This window comes from Pygocentrus nattereri, chromosome 23 (genome assembly GCF_015220715.1).
Source record: "Pygocentrus nattereri isolate fPygNat1 chromosome 23, fPygNat1.pri, whole genome shotgun sequence".
NCBI classification, from domain to species: Eukaryota; Metazoa; Chordata; class Actinopteri; order Characiformes; family Serrasalmidae; genus Pygocentrus; species Pygocentrus nattereri.
In genome coordinates, this window is record NC_051233.1 from 16234009 (window position 1) to 16251479 (window position 17471).

A 17471-nucleotide genomic window follows, 5' to 3' on the forward strand; every position below is an offset into this window, starting at 1 on the left:
CAGTAGATGGCGTCACAAGCTTTAGTGAACTCTTCCTGTGTTCAAGCCAAACGAATAGGCATGTTTGAGAGCTCACAGAACTTGTAGAGAGGAGAACTACCACTCTACAATGTCTTGCGGTTTTCTCAAACGCTAGAAGGCGATGAGTGGGTCCAGAATGAAAGGGTTGATGTGCATTTGACCAAAATCATAGTTTATAAATGCTTAAACTTGTTGAACAATGAGTAACATAAAACATTTTAACACCGCTTTTATATTTTAAGAGCTTTTAAACTCAAGCTATAGGCGTTTAAAAAGACGCCTCATGTATGTCCATGACGTCAGTGAGCGCGAACAGCCAATGAGCTGCTCTACTCGCCATTCAATCATCACTGTCTAACAGTAAAGCCCGCCTCCTGCTGCCCGAAACCCGTTTGCTGTAGAAAAAAGGAAACGTATAGGTGAGTTTTCTTTGCTTTTTTAATGAAATACATCTTTATACTTTCAAGAATTAAAGAAACATTCTGGGCTAGTGAACGTGAATTAATGTGATTGAATTGAATAGTTCCACCCCCCAAGATGTACCTGGCAGTATGGCACAATGAGTAAATGCGCATAAAAGGAAATGGACAAGAAACAAGAAATTTCAGAGGGGTGTATTTGCATGGAATAAAACCAATAACAGATTCCAAACACAGAAAAAACACTCTCAGTTTTTAGCCTGGTCCAAGCTGATTTAATTTATTAAAATTACTGGCAACATGGCTCATAGAGCAGTAATGCACACAATGAAAGGAATAGGAAGCTGAAGATGCTTCCTGCTCATTTCATTGTGTGCACTACTACTCTATGAGCCATGTTGCCAGTCATTTTAATGTATTAAATCAGCTTGGTCCAGGCAAAAACCAGGTTTTCTTTACAGGGATAGACTTTATCCCTGTCTGCCATATGTAATTATTCTTCCCCCTCTTTAGGTTTGTTCCAAAAATACATAATTTTATAGTGAATGTTGTCCCTCTCTATAGTCTCTCAGAATGTAGAGGTCATTTCAGACACTGCAAAGGACACGTAGAGGCGTGTAGAATATGTGGAAGCCACATAACATCCAAACCATCCATTTTAATGTTATTATAATAACCTTTTTCTCTTGCTTTCTATTTAGGGTCTGATTAACACCCTTGGCCCTGTTTATATGAATCCACAGCAGACAAAATTGCCACTGGCCACAGTCATATAGGGAAATAGCAGACTAATTCAAAATCCAAACTGACTGTCCCAAAATCCACACTTGTCAAACATCTTCTTGAGTTTTGTAATCTAGTAAATACACACATGGCACATCACATTTCCTGACCAGCAGGACAAACCCTGCATAATTAGCTGTTAGGTTTTCAAGCTGGATTTTCAAATACTGTCAGAGCAGTAGGTGGATACCACATTTGTACTCAGAAGCCACACTGCGACAGCCCCCTGTAACTCCTCATGGAAACTTTGTTCTGTTTTTTTTTTTGTTATTGTTTTTATAATGCTTATAATCAGATACTGTACTGTACCTTGCTAAGACTCTTGGCTTACCAACAGTCAACAGTTTAGATGTGGATAGCAGCTGCTCTGAGCCTAGTCTGGCTGAAGTTGATGGCTGGAAGGTGTCTCCCAGTGAAAGACTGGGTGAAGGTTGCTGGGGTTTGACCACTGAACTGAAGGTAAAGGGGATGGAGGGGGACTGGTTGCAGGTGTAGAGCTCTGGGTGAAAATTGATTCCTGTAGTAGAGGCTATAGAGGCAGTCAACAGGGCCACCTTTATAAAAATACTACAAAAAAGCCTTTAAAAGCTTGGATGTAAATCATGTAGTATGAATACAAGTACTTTTATCTGGAAAAGTACATCAAAATGAATAAAGTATTCCCAAAACCATTGCAGTCGCATTGCTAGTTTTATTGTTCACCCACCATTCTTCCCCTTTTCTGCACCAGTTTTTGGTACATATAAGGTAATATTTCCTTGGCTGTCCTTCAAATTGATAAGGATGTTGTCCATGTGATGTTATGGCACATGTAACATGAAGCTTTATATACCAAAAGGTATCATAGTGAAATAGTACACATCTATTCCAAATGTGTAGATTGGTATTCTTAATTTGTAACAATATGCCAAACTGCCACTCTACAATACAACGAGAACAGAATATGTATTCTATTCTAGAATACAACGAGCAGTGATTGGCTTTTAGATTTAGTGAAGAGTCTACACAAATTGAACACATTTCAATTAGCAGTTACACCATTGTGTGTCCCATTTAGGTCCTACTCCTAAGTGGTGTGTATACAACTGCGGTCTGTAAATGTTCAGCATCAGTGATAACATTAATGTGATTAAATTATTGGGGGATAAAATTAACCTATTATAGCTAATGATATAACATGCAATACTGGATGTTATTTTATGGATATATTGTGTAACAGGACCTCAGTAGGAACACCAATGAAGGATGTGCCCAATATGACTCACTAATTAATAATGGGGTTAATATGTACACTGTATGATTATGTAGAATCTGTGCTTTTTCAGGCACAAAGTAATTATTCAGGAATTGAAGATGAATATTGGCTGTGGTTAATTGAAGATGAATTTCTAAACACAGTCGTCTTCTGAACACCTCATTGTCTTGTTCTAATGTTCCAAATTAGCTTTCCTTCTGGCGTTGGTTCATGTAAAGAAACATAACACCGTGCTCATACAGACAGCTTTATTTATACAGCAATTATACAGAGTCGAAAGAAAAATAAACTGCAATAGTATAGCGCCATCTAGCGTCTGAGAAAACCCGGGAAACATTGCAGAGTGGTAATTCGGTAATTCTTATCTCTCCATGTTCTTTGAGAATGTGGCGCAGAGCAATCATCCAGACTTAATGAATTGTAGGTAACAGCAGAGAACTTCTAGAGAGGAGCACTTCCAATCTGCAATGTCTTCCGAGTTTTCTCAAACACTAGAGGGCGCTCCCGAGCGAGCAAAATTAATGGGTTGATATGGAGCATTTGACCAAATCATAGTTTATAAATGCTTAAACATTTTTAATGGAGAATAATACAATGACTTCCTGAGCACCGAAGAGCAGAAAACTTTTTATCACTGCTGTTATATTTTAAAAGCTTTTAAACTCGAGGGTTTAAACTCGAACTCAAATCAAATCAAATTTATTTGTATGACGCAAATACAAAGTTTTAACATGAATTTAAAAACCCCCAGGTGAGCAAGCCAGGGGCGACAGTGGCAAGGAAAATCTCCCTCAGAGCTGAGGAAGAAACTTTGGGAGGAACCAAGGCTCACAAGGGGGGACCCATCCTCCTCTGGTCAAGCTACGTACAAAGGATTAAACTACTAATATTAATAGCAGTAGTATTAGTAGTAGTAATAGCAAGGAGTCGATGAAAACTTCATTGTAGGGTGGGCAGCTAGTCCAAAGCAGGATAAGGTAAGGAAAGTCGCTATTGGCTGTCCGAAAAGTCGCTAAATGACGCCATCACCTAATTTGCATAATATATGTTTTTGAAGCTGTAAAGGAATAACGATGTGGGAGAGAAAAAACACCCGAGATATGTTAGAACTACAAATGAACTCATAACAAATGAACAACTTCTGTTGCCTTTGAAATAGGCAGTCACTTCTCAAAACACGCTCATGACTGTAATGCTGTGTATAAATCATTTTTACGTAAATTACATAAATCAGTTTTTTGCTGTGTTGTTAAATGTTAGCATAACAGTAGCAGTTAGCAGGAACTGCTGTTCTACGTTCAACCCTCCTCCCTTATCCGGGCTTGGGATGGCAAAGTGACCTTAAAAGAGACACTTTGGCAGAGTTAGTTTTTTTTCTGTTTTTTTAATTTATTTTTAGTTTTTTTTATTTTTATCTTAGTTTTTTTAAGTTTTCTTTAGTGTTAAACCTATTATTCACAAACTGTTCTGGCTCACTGAAAGAGTAGGTCATCTTCATTTTGGTCTTCTATGGCAGGTTCAGCTGAGGGAGCCGACTTATATGAATAAGCAGCTGATGTGCCAAAAAGCTGCAAAACATCATCAGGCAGCTTGTGGTCATAGCAAGCCTCACCAGACAACCTGAGACCATATCGGATATACAGGATTGAGTTAAGGGTCTCCAAGGACATTCGATTTCTATGTACATCCCGCTCTGTAAATACGGGGCGGGGTCAGTCAGCGGGGGTCTGCTCTGACTGCTGTGGGACGAGGACAGTCACTGAAGAGCATGAGGGTTCATCTCAGAGTCTCCAAAAGTCTCCAACACCACAAAAAGTCGCTAGATTTGTCGCTAGTCGCTTTTAAAAAAATAAAGTCGCTAGAGGCTCTGAAAAGTCGCTAAATCTAGCGACAAAGTCGCTAAGTTGGCAACAGTGGTAGCAGGAGAGTTCAACAGTCAGTCGTCCTTCAGTGCCCGGCCCGACATGTGGGCGGTCGTATACTCGGAAAAAGGCAGTTTGTTTGGACGTAAAACAGGGGAATGTGGACATTATGCCCGCCTTCTGCTGTGTTTGACCGGTGTAGATCCCAATCTCACATCCCCGTCCTGATTTCACTTAGCCTCGGAGTCAGCAAGTTAGCACCTTGTCATTTTTATGAAAGCCATTAGTGTTAACTGTAAAACGTGTCACAGCTTAGTTGTGTTTGTTTACGAATATATTTAAGTTTACAAAAAGTCGTGCACATACACGACTACCTGTGCCTTTTGAGGTTCCGCCCAGAATTGTTGCTTGACGGCTAAGATTCTGAGAATACCGTGACCGGAAACCGGGGGAAGCAAGATTAGAACGGGGGTGAGAGATTTGCCACCACACCGGAAACGTGATCAGGACTACGCAACGCATCATACAAAACATAATTTTTTTCAGATCTGTACACCTATACACACACCTTGGTAAATTTTCGACGGATGAAAAATAAGATGTCATAAATCCATTGATACTTTGATACTTTGACTATATATATATATATAAAACAAAATAATAATAAACTAAAACATAATACAAAGCAAACAACTATATATATATATATATATATATATATATATATATATATATATATATATATATATATATATATATTCCTATTTTCCTATTTTCCTATGTCCTCGTTATATCAAAAACAGGACTGCTGAACAGCAGAGGGCTCCCGCAAGTTAGTCCTCAATGAATGGGAGTGAATGGAGCTCAACGGCTAAAAACGAACAGTTAAAATAGTTTCTAATCACTCGCCCAGAACGTTTCCTCAATGTTAGAAAGTAGAAATATGTATTTCACTAAAAAAGCAAAGAAAACTCACCTATAAGTTTCCTTTTTTCTATAGCAAACGAGTTTTGGGCAACAGGAGGCGGGCTTTACTGCTGGAGAGTGATGATTGATGGGCGAGCGGAGCAGCTCATTGGCTGTTCTCGCTCACTGACGTCATGGACATACATGAGACGTCGTTTTAAACGCCTGTAGCTCTCGAGTTTAAAAGCTCTTTAAAATGTAACAGCGGTGTTAAAATGTTTTATGATAATCCATGTTCAGGAAGTGGTCGCATTCTTTTACATTAAAAATCCGGAAGACATTGCAGAGCGGTAATTCTCCACTCTACAGGTTCTCTGCGCAGGATGCAATTTCTGAAATCGTTTTTTTTTTCCTCGAAATCCCTGCGCATGCGTAGTCCAAATCGAGGTGGACGACACAGAGTCGGTGTATGAGGAGTCTGGCCACTCACTATTCCCCCGTTATAACAAAACAGGACTGCTGAACAGCAGAGGGCGCCCGCGAGTGAGTCCTCAATAAATTGGAGTGAATGGAGCTCAACGGCTAAAAACGAACAGTTTAAATTGGTTTTAATCACTCGCCCAGAACGTTTCTTTAATGTTAGAAAGTAGAAGGATGTATTTCACTAAAAACAGCAGAGAAAACTCACCTATAAGTTTAATTTTTTGTACAGTAAATGGGTTTGGCGAGCGAAGCAGCTCATTGGTTGTTCGCGCTCACTGACGTCATGGACATACATGCGCCGTTTTCAACTCCTATAGCTCGAGTTTTAAAGCTCTTAAAAATATAACAACGGTGTTAGTGTGTCATAAAACTAATTATTCAGGGAATGATCACATTCTTTTCCATTAAAAATGTTTCAGCATTTATAAACTGTGATTTTGGTCAAATGCTCCATATCAACCCATTCATTCTGGACTCACTCAGGCGCGCCCTCTAGCGTTTGAGGAACCAGAAGACCTTGCAGAGTGGGAACTCTCCTCTCTTCAGGTTCTCTGGTCCTTCTCTTGTAGTGTCGCTCCCCACGTTCATGCATACAACAAAAATGGCAGCTTCCTTGCGCAAGGTGTGTTCTTCCCGATTTCCAGGGACGCCAGGAGGGTTTAGGTGAATGACTGTTTATGTGTTAGTATTATTATTGTTCTCAGTCATCTAGCAGTTTGTGGTTTCACTTTAGAAATATAGTTACAGCTCAACTGAAACTGACAGTCTGCCAACGCTAGCTGGTTAAAGTCGTTGCATGCCAAAGGAAGTGTAGAAGGAAACTAACTTTAAGGGTTCTAACTAACTAAAGAGGGTTAATAAAGTGGTTCTACAAAGAACTTTGAACACTCAAGGACCATTTGCATGATTAAAGGTTTCTTTACATCACGAAAGAGTTCTGCAGGATGTTCTGTAGCTAGATGGTTCTAACCTATATTAATTGCGTGGTGCCGCGAAAATGTAGGTGATTAGTGGTTAACATAACATTTATCCTTATTTACTTTAAAGGGTTAACATTTCTAGCCCAACAGTCCTGGACTCAATTCTACAAAATGTATGTACAACCCCAATTCCAATGAAGTTGGGACATTGTGCAAAACATAAGTAAAAACAGAATACGATGATTTGCAAATCCTTTTCAACCTATATTCAATTGAATACACTACAAAGACAAGATATTTAATGTTCAAACAGATAAACTTTTTTTTGCAAATGTTCACTCATTTTGAATTTGATGCCTGCAACATGTTCCAAAGAAGTTGGGACAGGGGCAACAAAAGACTGGGAAAGTTGAGGAATGCTCAAAAAACACCTGTTTGGAACATTGCAAAATTCTGAACAGGTTAATTGGAAATTAATTGGAGCATCCCTGAAAGGCTCCGTCGTTCACAAGCAAGGGTGGGGCGAGATTCACCACTTTGTGAACAACTGCGTGAGCAAATAGTCCAACAGTTTAAGTACAACATTTCTCAACGTGTAATTACAAGGAATTTTGGGATTTCATCATCTACAGACCATAATATCATCAAAAGATTCAGAGAATCTACAGAAATCTCTGCAAGTAAGCGCCAAGGCAAAAAACCGACATTGAATGCCCGTGACCTTTGATGGTATCAACCTTCAATATCAACAACACCCAGAAACGTTGCCGGCTTCTCTGGGCCCAAGCTCATCTGAGATGGACTGACGCAAAGTGGAAAAGTGTCCTGTGGTCTGACGAGTCCACATTTCAAATTGTTTTTGGAAATCATGGACGTCATGTCCTCCGGGCCAAAGAGGAAAAGGACTGTCCGGATTGTTATCAGTGCAAGGTTCAAAAGCCAGCATCTCTGATGGTATGGGGGTGTGTTAGTGCCCATGGCATGGGTAACTTACACATCTCTGAAGGCACCATTAATGCTGAAAGGTACATACAGGTTTTGGAGCAACATATGCTGCCATCCAAGCAACGACTTTTTCAGGGACATCCCTGCTTATTTCAGCAAGACAATGCCAAGCCACATTCTGCATGTGTTACAACAGCATGTCTTCGCAGTAAAAGGGTATGGGTACTAGACTGGCCTGTCTGCAGTCCAGACCTGTCTCCAGTTGAAAATGTGTGGTGCATTATGAAGCGCAAAATACGACAACGGAGACCCCAGACTGTTGAGCAACTGAAGTTGTACATCAAGCAAGAATGGGAAAGAATTCCACCTAAAAAGCTTCAACAGTTATTGTCCTCAGTTCCCAAACGCTTATTGAGTGTTGTTAAAAGGAAAGGTGATGTAACACAGTGGTAAACATGCCTTTGTCCCAACTTCTTTGGAACGTGTTGCAGGCATCAAATTCAAAATGAGTGAATATTTGCAAAAAACAATAAAGTTTATCCATTTAAACATTAAATGTCTTGTCTTTGTAGTGTATTTAATTTAATATAGGTTGTAAAAGGATTTGCAAATCATCGTATGGACTTTCTGAACATTGCTTTGTGGGGGGAAAAAAAAATCCAACAAAAAATGTCAGCAAGGATTTAAATTTTCGTCTCCTCTCCCAGTAAAGGTACAGTATGATACACTTGCCAGCTTTATAAGTATATTTCATTTATGTATCCCATCTTTGCTTTGATGATGTCAGAAAGTGTAATGTCTGAAAGGGTAATTTCACAACAAGCCTTTCAAATGCCAGTGTTATTTGTTTTGACCCGGCGGGGTTTGTTCAGCTCTGCTTTAGAAAACTGACTTTTTTAGGTGTGCAGTACCCCAGGTAGGAAATTTTCCAATTGGCATTTAGTAATTTTCACATGTCACAGTACCATAAATTGGCACAGTGCATAAATATTAGTTTGTGCTTGACAATAAAGGGCAGGTTACTGAGTGCAGCACTCATGCTTTAAATATTTTGCCCTGTTAAAAGATGAAATGGAGATTTTAACTTTGCTGCTAAGTTTTGAGTATCTGTCTGTTTGGGCGTACAGGTCAGTGATCTATGTGGTTTGGAAGAGTTCCCCACAAATTAGCAGCCTGAACTCAATCAAAAAAGTGTAAACGCCAGCTAGCCCCTATTGTGTTCTGTATTTATCAGACTAGATGCACCAAATTTATCTGAAGTGAAATTGCATTTTCTGAGAGATACTGAAACAATGCACCACCAACCATTATGTTTTAAGTAGTTATAGATTTTTCCAAAAGTCCATATGGAGAGATCTTAATAAAAAAAATAATGTAAAAACTGAACTTCATCTGTATTTAACTGGAGCCCCAAAACACTGAAATTAATCTTACTTAAAGAAGTTTTAAAACTTTTTTCTTTGTATGATTTCAAATGTAAATTGTTTTCTCTGGTGCAGTGGTTTCCTATTTTTCCGTTCCCATGGCCTCCGATGGAATCAGCAGATATCACTATGCTCACACGCAAAAGGTAGGTATCATTATTTTCATCTGTGTACATGTCTCCTATCTGTGTCAGGATATCTGTGGGACTCTTCCTTTTTGTGTTTGTGTGTTTTTTTTGTTTTTTTGTTGTTGTTGTTGCTTTGAATGAAAAGTATGTGTCTACGCATCGAAATACTGTTCCTTAACTGTTCCAGTGGGTGGCAGTGTCATCTCTTTATGCATATTTTCAGTCTACGTTTTTTTCTTTCTGGTGTACACCTGCCAGGCTGCCACACACCAATAAAGCAAGACTGCCAGTTCTCATATACTCTTTTTTGTTTCGCATATCATGAATGTAACATGTTCTCATTGCATATTGCGGTGGAAACGCAATATTTATACTTCTTTCTAGCCAGGTCATGCACAATGTTTTTAAGTGAATCATTTTAATGACTTTGAATGATGTGTAGAACCGACCATCAATCACTCTTTAATTAAATGGTTAAGAACTAAATAGAGTCATGGTGATAGGAACCTGACATCTAAAGCATTCAAAGAATTATTACAAAAATAATTACAAATATGTTGGCTGATTCCTGAGACGTGATTTATGATGGGTTTCAGAAGTTACTTCAGGCTAAAATGTATAGATTTATAATCTATTCATGTTGGGTGCATGCGGAGTGTCACAACCATTGTAAAGAAATCTGATACTGCTAGTTTCTCTAGAATTAATTTGTTTAAATCTCCCCAACTGAATTTAACAGGCAGTAGTTTTGTTTAGGCCTGTTTATGCTGATATCCTTGTGTTTACTGTTCTTCAGGTTCTCCATGCCTTCAAGCCCGTGTACGACCTCTTCCTCTTTTAATTGCAACCGGAAGTGGCTACTTTGGATACAACCAGTATGAACAATATAAAGCCAGAGAATTAGAAAAGCTAGGCATTGCGGTACCTCCTCGCCTCGCCAGTGAGCTACAGGTAGGGCCTGAGCTCTGCTGATCATTATGTGCTTCATTTGCAGTTGTTACTGTTTCGATTTCAGCTTTATTATAATTATAATTATAATTTTTTTAGTTGTACGCAGTCTGCCAGCTTTGGGCAGACAGTGTTGCAGCAGCCATGGCTTATTCTCAACACTCAGAAACACATTCTTAACATGTGTCCTCAGTCTGTCTGATATTTTGGCTGACCGTGTGTGCAATACTCTTGTAGCACTAAAACAGCATCATGACAGTTTGAAATGGAAATTTTATTGAGTTAGCCAATGTCTCTGGATACTGAGATGTTGTATGTGCAGTGCAGAAGTTCAGTGTGTGTGTCTGTGTGTGAGAGAGACATTCAGGGCATGTATCGTGGAAAATGTTTGGATATTCATATCTGCTTGACTAGCTCCTTCAGTGTGAGTTAAGCTAGGTTTGTACTTGAAGCACTGTAAGTATGTCAGTAGTGGCACAATGGGTCGGATTTCGATATATGAAATGTGTTCTGGGTCCATGCTAATATCCAGTATTTTTCATGTATGAATGTCAGTGCTGATGCCGGCATGCACACCTTTATACACTGTAAAATAGGCCTGTCACAGTTATGACAATCATCTAATTGCAATTATTTAAGATGATTACATTTATTTAAGTTGGTGTGAAAGTAGAGGAGGCAATGGATAGGGCAAGATGGAGGCAGATGATCCGCTGTGGCGACCCCTAAAGGGAGCAGCCGAAAGAAGAAGAAGACATTTATTTAAGTTGACTTTTTATGCAGTATTTATATTTCACAGCTATACTACAACCACAATTCCAGTGAAGTTGGGATGTTGTGTAAAACAGAAATATAAACAGAATACAATGATTTGCAAGTCCTTTTCAACCTATATTCAATTAAATACACTACAAAGACAAGATATTTAATGTTCAAATGAATAAACTTAATTTTTTTTGCAAATATTCACTCATTTTGAATTTGATACCTGCAACACGTTCCAAAGATGTTGGGACAGGGGCATGTTTACAATTGTGTTACATCACCTTTCCTTTTAACACTCAATAAGCGTTTGGGAACTGAGGACACTAAGTGTTGAATCTTTGAAGATGGAATTCTTTCCCATTCTTGCTTGATGTACAACTTCAGTTGCTCAACAGTCTGGGCTCTCCATTGTCGTATTTTGCGCATCATAATGCACCACAAATTTCCAATGGGAGACAGGTCTGGACTGCAGACAGGCCAGTGTAGTACCCGCACTCTTTTACTACGAAGGCACGCTGTTGTAACATGTGCAGAATGTGGCTTGGCATTGTCTTGCTGTAATAAGCAGGACGTCCCTGAAAAAGACGTTACTTGGATTCCAGCATATGTTGCTCCAAAACCTGTATGTACCTATCAGCATTAATGGTGCCTTCACAGATGTGCAAGTTACCCATGCCATCGGCACTAACACACCCCCATACCATCAGAGATGCTGGCTTTTGAACTTTGCGCTGATAACAATCCGGACAGTCCTTTTCCTCTTTGGTCCAGAGGACACAATGTGCATGATTTCCAAAAACAATTTGAAATGTGGAATCATCAGACCACAGGACACTTTTTCCACTTTGCATCAGTCCATCTCAGATGAGCTCGGGCCCAGAGAAGCCAGCGGTGTTTCTGGGTGTTGTTGATATATGGCTTTCGCTTTGCATGGCAGAGTTTTAACTTGCACTTGTAGATGGAGCGACGAACTGTGTTCACTGACAGTGGTTTTCTGAAGTGTTCCTCAGCCCATGTGGTAATATCCATTACAGAATCATGTTGGTTTTTAATACAGTGCCGCCTGAGGCATCGAAGGTCATGGGCACTCAATGTTGGTTTTCTGCCTTGCCACTTACTTGCAGAGATTTCTGTAGATTCTCTGAATCTTTTGATGATATTATGGACTGTAGATGATGAAACCCCTAAATTCCTTGCAATTGCACATTGTTCTCAACAATGTTGTTCAAAAAGTGGTGAACCTCGCCCCATCCTTGCTTGTGAATGACTGAGCCTTTCAGGGATGCTCCCTTAATACCCAATCATGACACTCACCTGTTTCCAATTAACCTGCTCACCTGTGGAATGTTCCAAACAGGTGTTTTTTGAGCATTCCTCAACTTTCCCAGTCTTTTGTCTTTTGTTGCCCATGTCCCAACTTCTTTGGAACTTGTTGCAGGCATCAAATTCAAAATGAGTGAATATTTGCAAAAAACAATAAAGTGTATCTGTTTGAACATTAAATATCTTGTCTTTGTAGTGTATTCAATTGAAAATAGGTTGAAAAGGATTTGCAAATCATCGTATTCTATTTTTATTTATGTTTTACACAACGTCCAAACTTCATTGGAATTGGGGTTGTAGACTGCAACAAACAAAATGTGAATTGTTGTGTAAGATTGAGGCAAATAAATGTAAATAAAAGCAGTAAATGCATTCATTTTAGGATTGTGGGGCTTATGAAAACATACAAAAAAGTTCTAAGTTGCTGCTCTTATATTTTTAGAGAGCAATAATGTTTGTGTATTTGTTAGCTGTACAGTTAATTCTTGCATTTTTAACATGTAATCTCAGAACAAGTGTTTTTATGCTTACATCTTCATTCTCATGAAGAAGGGTGTAGCTTTATTAACTTTGAAATTGAGACTAAAACCATTTGGATTAGTATTTCTATTACATAGAAATTTCTTGCATAGAAATGTAAGATTTATTTGTAAAGGATTACAAATTGTAATGTGCATTCTGGCTATTTGCGATACAATACAACACTTTGATTTTCTGCAGACACCGATATAATTACAGTATCTTTGTGCCTCCTGACTGAATATGCTGCACAGTTTTATCCATATTGATGCTTATTCCATATAAAGTGCTTTCAGACTAACGGAATACAGAGTTTGCTTTGTCATTTTACAGACGTTAGTGTTTGCTGCAACAAATTTATGCATCATACTATGACAACATATACACTGGCAGAATCAAAAATTTTTCATCATATATCCATAAATTAAATGAGACACCTAATATTAAATGGTGTCATTGATGAGAATGAGTTAATTCTGTGAAAGCAGGGGTGATGTAGCAGTTTAACTGGTACACAGAATGTAAACATTAATTTGGAGCATTTTGAGCTTGGAAGGGTCAACATGGCCTTTTTTAGAAGGTTATATCACTGACTTACACTTCAGGTCTTAGGCCTTCTGTTCCTGTCTTTCTTAGATAAGCCCTATTTATTTTTTATTATTTTGTTTCATCATGCTTCTAATCTTAAGTTATCTTTTTTTCATTTAGTTTCATTTAATTGTCTTAAAAGACAGTAAAACAGTATTTCCATTAATTGCCAATTTATGGAACTCATTTTTGACATTGAGCATAAATCTCTGCTTTGCATTACAGCGACTTCAACATCTGAGGCAAAAGCTCTCCAAAGAAGTGTATCAGTGCTCAAGATTGGGAAACAAAATCCACCAGTCTGACTGTAACATCTAAGTTAAGCAATACTGCCATGCAGACATAAGAAGTTAGGCAGTTGATTGAAATTTTAATATCTTAAATGCCAGCAGGTCTAGGCTTCACTTGAATCATACATATATCTTAAGAATAACAAAACTGTCTTGCAGTGTGTTCCATGCAGTCACTAAATAATAAGCTTTATAATTCACAACCCCAATTCCAATGAAGTTGGGACGTTGTGTAAATCATAAATAAAAACAAATACAATGATTCACTCATTTTGAATTTGATGCCTGCAACACATTCCAAAGAAGTTGGGACAGGGGCATGTTTACAATTGTGTTACATCATCTTTCCTTTTAACAACACTCAATAAGCATTTGGAAACTGAGTACACTAATTGTTGAAGCTTTGTAGGTGGAATTCTTTCCCATTTTTGCTTGATGTACAACTTCAGTTGCTCAACAGTCTGGGGTCTCCATTGTCATATTTTGCACTTCATAATGTGCAGGCAGGCCAGTGTAGTACCCGCACTCTTTTACTACGAAGCCACGCTGTTGTAACACATGCAGAATGTGGCTTGGCATTGTCTTGCTGAAATAAGCAGGCTGTCCCTGAAAAAGACGTTGCTTGGATGGCAGCATATGTTGCTCCAAAACCTGTATGTACCTTTCAGCATTAATGGTGCCTTCACAGATGTGCAAGTTACCCATGCCATGGGCACTAACACACCCCCATACCATGAGAGATGCTGGCTTTTGAACTTTGCGCTGATAACAGTCCGGACAGTCCTTTTCCTCTTTGGCCCCGAGGACACAACATCCATCTTTTCCAAAAACAATTTTAAATGTGGACTCGTCAGACCACAGGACACTTTTCCACTTTGCCGTCAGTCCATCTCAGATGAGCTCGGGCCCAGAGAAGCTGGCGGCGTTTCTGGATTTTGTTGATTTATGGCTTTCGCTTTGCATGGCAGAGTTTTAACTTGCACTTGTAGATGGAGCGACGAACTGTGTTCACTGACAATGGTTTTCTGAAGTGTTCCTCAGCCCATGTGGTAATATCCATTACAGAATGATGTCGGTTTCTAATGCAGTGCCGCCTGAGGGATCGAAGGTCACGGGCATTGAATGTTGGTTTTCTGCCTTGCTGCTTACTTGCAGAGATTTCTACAGATTTTCTGAATCTTTTGATGATATTATGGACTGTTGATGATGAAATCCCTAAATTCCTTGCAAATCGTGGGGATTTACACCTGTTACACCTGATCTTATTGCTTATTGTGACCAGAGATTCATTCTGTGTCTCTGTGCTGTGTTGCTTTGCTGTAGTATTGCCATGTGCTCACAAACAGAGATAGTGCTACAAACTCTCTGTTTGTGGATTGTTAGTATTTAATCAGATTGCAACTATGATGTTTGTATGGTTAGTATCTAAGCGTTTATTTGTTAGAGTTGTTTCAGACATTTTTGGGCAGCAGGCCAGTCATATTTGCTGTAGTAGTTTATGGAATGACCTGAGAGTGGGGTGAGCTTCTGTCATCCTGTTAATGGTGTCTGATAGGCTGGCTTTATTTGAAGAATTTCCCTGGTTCATTTTAGGTCTTATCAGCCTTTTCTGTCCTACCTTATCTGTTTTAGGGAACAGTAATTACAGCAGATAGACATCGTACCTCCAGCGTGGATTTGTTGACTGTCACTCATTGTGACCCATTGACCCATGTCACAGTGGAAGGTTGCTGGACTGAGATTTTTGGTTCTCTATATTCCTTGTTGTAGGATTGTAAGAAAAGTGATATATTGACAGATAGCACAGCATAAAATGGAGGTAAAAAAATGGTAAAAAAGCAAAAACAAAAAAATTATATATATATATATATATATATATATATATATATATATATACATATATTGGTTTTTTTTACAAGTTTTTACCTCCATATATATATATATATATATATATATATATATATATATAAATTTACACACACCTAGTTAAGGAGAATAAAAGGACAGTTGTAATTTATTTTTAGAAATTAAGATTAGTCTACAAAGAGATGGTGAGCAAAGTTCTCCATGTATAGTTTCCACTGCCAAACACAGAATAGGGAGTGCCATGCTGGTAGAGTTGCCTTGCTGGCAAGTCACGAAAGCTGTCATAACATGGGCAGAGTTATGTCATTTCATTCATCAGGATTACATCCTTCATTGAATAAGAAACCTGAACACATCTTAGTAGTGCAAGTAGTATGTTACAAAGCAAAAAAAAAATTTATGAGTCAGTTTTCTAACCAACAGAACTCCATAGAGGTCGAAGCATAACAGACCATAAACGCCATAGATGTCTGAGAATGAAGGCTTACAACGAAATTTGGTCCAGAAAAGAAACGTTAATATATGAAGTATGCTATCTTACTGATCAGTAATATATATTTTTTTGTTCTGTGTTGCCCAGTAGTGTATTATTCATGTTTTAACCTCAAAACCTCCAAATGTTTCTGGATCAATGCTCAGGGTTAGATAGGTATAAAAAAAAAATCATGTTTTAGCATGAAGAACAGAATCAATGATGGATCATAAGTATAGCCATAGTAGTGCTTCCAAGAGACCAGATCCTGTCTCTGGTCTGTAACTGGTGCTATAGTCTAAACCTAGTTTGACTTTGACTGTGATGTGAAAGCATGAAATTTTCTGTCACAGTGACACAACCAAAGTCAGACCTTCAGCAACATTTTGCAACACAGTGCCTTCTCAATAATGTGCACACACACATACCCCAACCAAAATCTGCCTCAACCCTTTGACTGTTGTATACCAGCACAGTCAAATGTAGATAGACTTCCAGCTCCCAGAAGCACACAGCACCAAGACAAACTTGAAGTCCTAAGGACAATAGTCAGATTTCTTCTGTGAGGAAAAAGTGGGTTGAGTCCAGTACAGAATTATAATGAGTTGTCAGCTCAGTCTCACACTGTTCTCTGAGACAGAGGACAGGCTGACGGAGTTAAAGCGCCGACCACTGCTGCCACAGTCAGGCCCTTACTCAGTACTTAAGCAACCAAAGGTGCTGGACTAAATGTTTGTTTATCTGCCTGGTGTTATCTCAAAAAATTGTATGTGTTTTCAGTTTTTATGTTATTTATTTATGTAGTGTACACACTATAAAAAAATACTATGAATATAATCTGAACTAAAACATTTTATGCATAGCTGAGCCTATTGTGTTTCACATGTACATTTTAGAAATTGTATATCTGTGGTTGGACTTCACTCATGGAAGGCCACAGTACTGTTCAGTTTAACATTTTGAATAAGTACATTTTAAAAGCTTCAATCAGTTATTTGTGAAGCCATTTTTGGTTATTTTATATAGGGGTGTAATACACCATCCATGATTCGATGCGTTATACCGGATCCACGATTCAGTATTTTCACAATATTTTGCACACAATTCACGTAAAGGAAAAATTATGACTATAATAATGTTATTGCACAGCTTATTAATGAAAGTAGAGCTGGAAGGTAGGAGTAGTGTTAGCGTGAGTTGGTCATTGTTTTTTATCGGTTGTAAACTTTGGTGTTTATAAAGTGCAGTTGCTTTAGGTGACATAACTAATAAAGTGTGTGTTCTCCAAGATGCACGTTGGCACAGTTTTGCATTGCAATATCATATTGATTCATTGTTGCAACCTCAAAATTTGTGTTGTACTTTCGTGGACCCTCAAGAATAACACTAGTGTTTTTTTAGTGGAATTCTGCAGACTGCTTCTACAAACATTTGTGAAAGAATGGGTCGCTCTCAGGAGGTCAGTGAATTCCACTGTGGTACCGTGATAGGATGCCACCTGTGCAACAAGTCCAGTTGTGAAATTTCCTCACTACTAAATATTCCACAGTCAAC

At 38.5% G+C, this 17471-nt stretch overlaps 1 protein-coding gene across 2 annotated transcripts in view; it reads left to right on the forward strand.

Annotated features, from left to right (window-relative positions):
- Positions 1-6304: 6304 nt before the first annotated feature.
- pisd (phosphatidylserine decarboxylase) overlaps positions 6305-17471 on the forward strand; it is a 43382-nt gene continuing 32215 nt past the window's right edge. Inside the window, exons 1-3 of one of the 2 annotated variants that reach the window (XM_017724727.2) lie at positions 6305-6392; positions 9094-9164; positions 9943-10097. In XM_017724727.2, the coding sequence (XP_017580216.1) occupies positions 6316-6392; positions 9094-9164; positions 9943-10097 (303 nt within the window). In that variant the 5' untranslated portion in view covers positions 6305-6315. Of the gene's footprint in view, positions 6411-9093; positions 9165-9942; positions 10098-17471 lie in introns of both variants that reach the window. The other variant, XM_017724728.2, reaches the window with a different exon arrangement.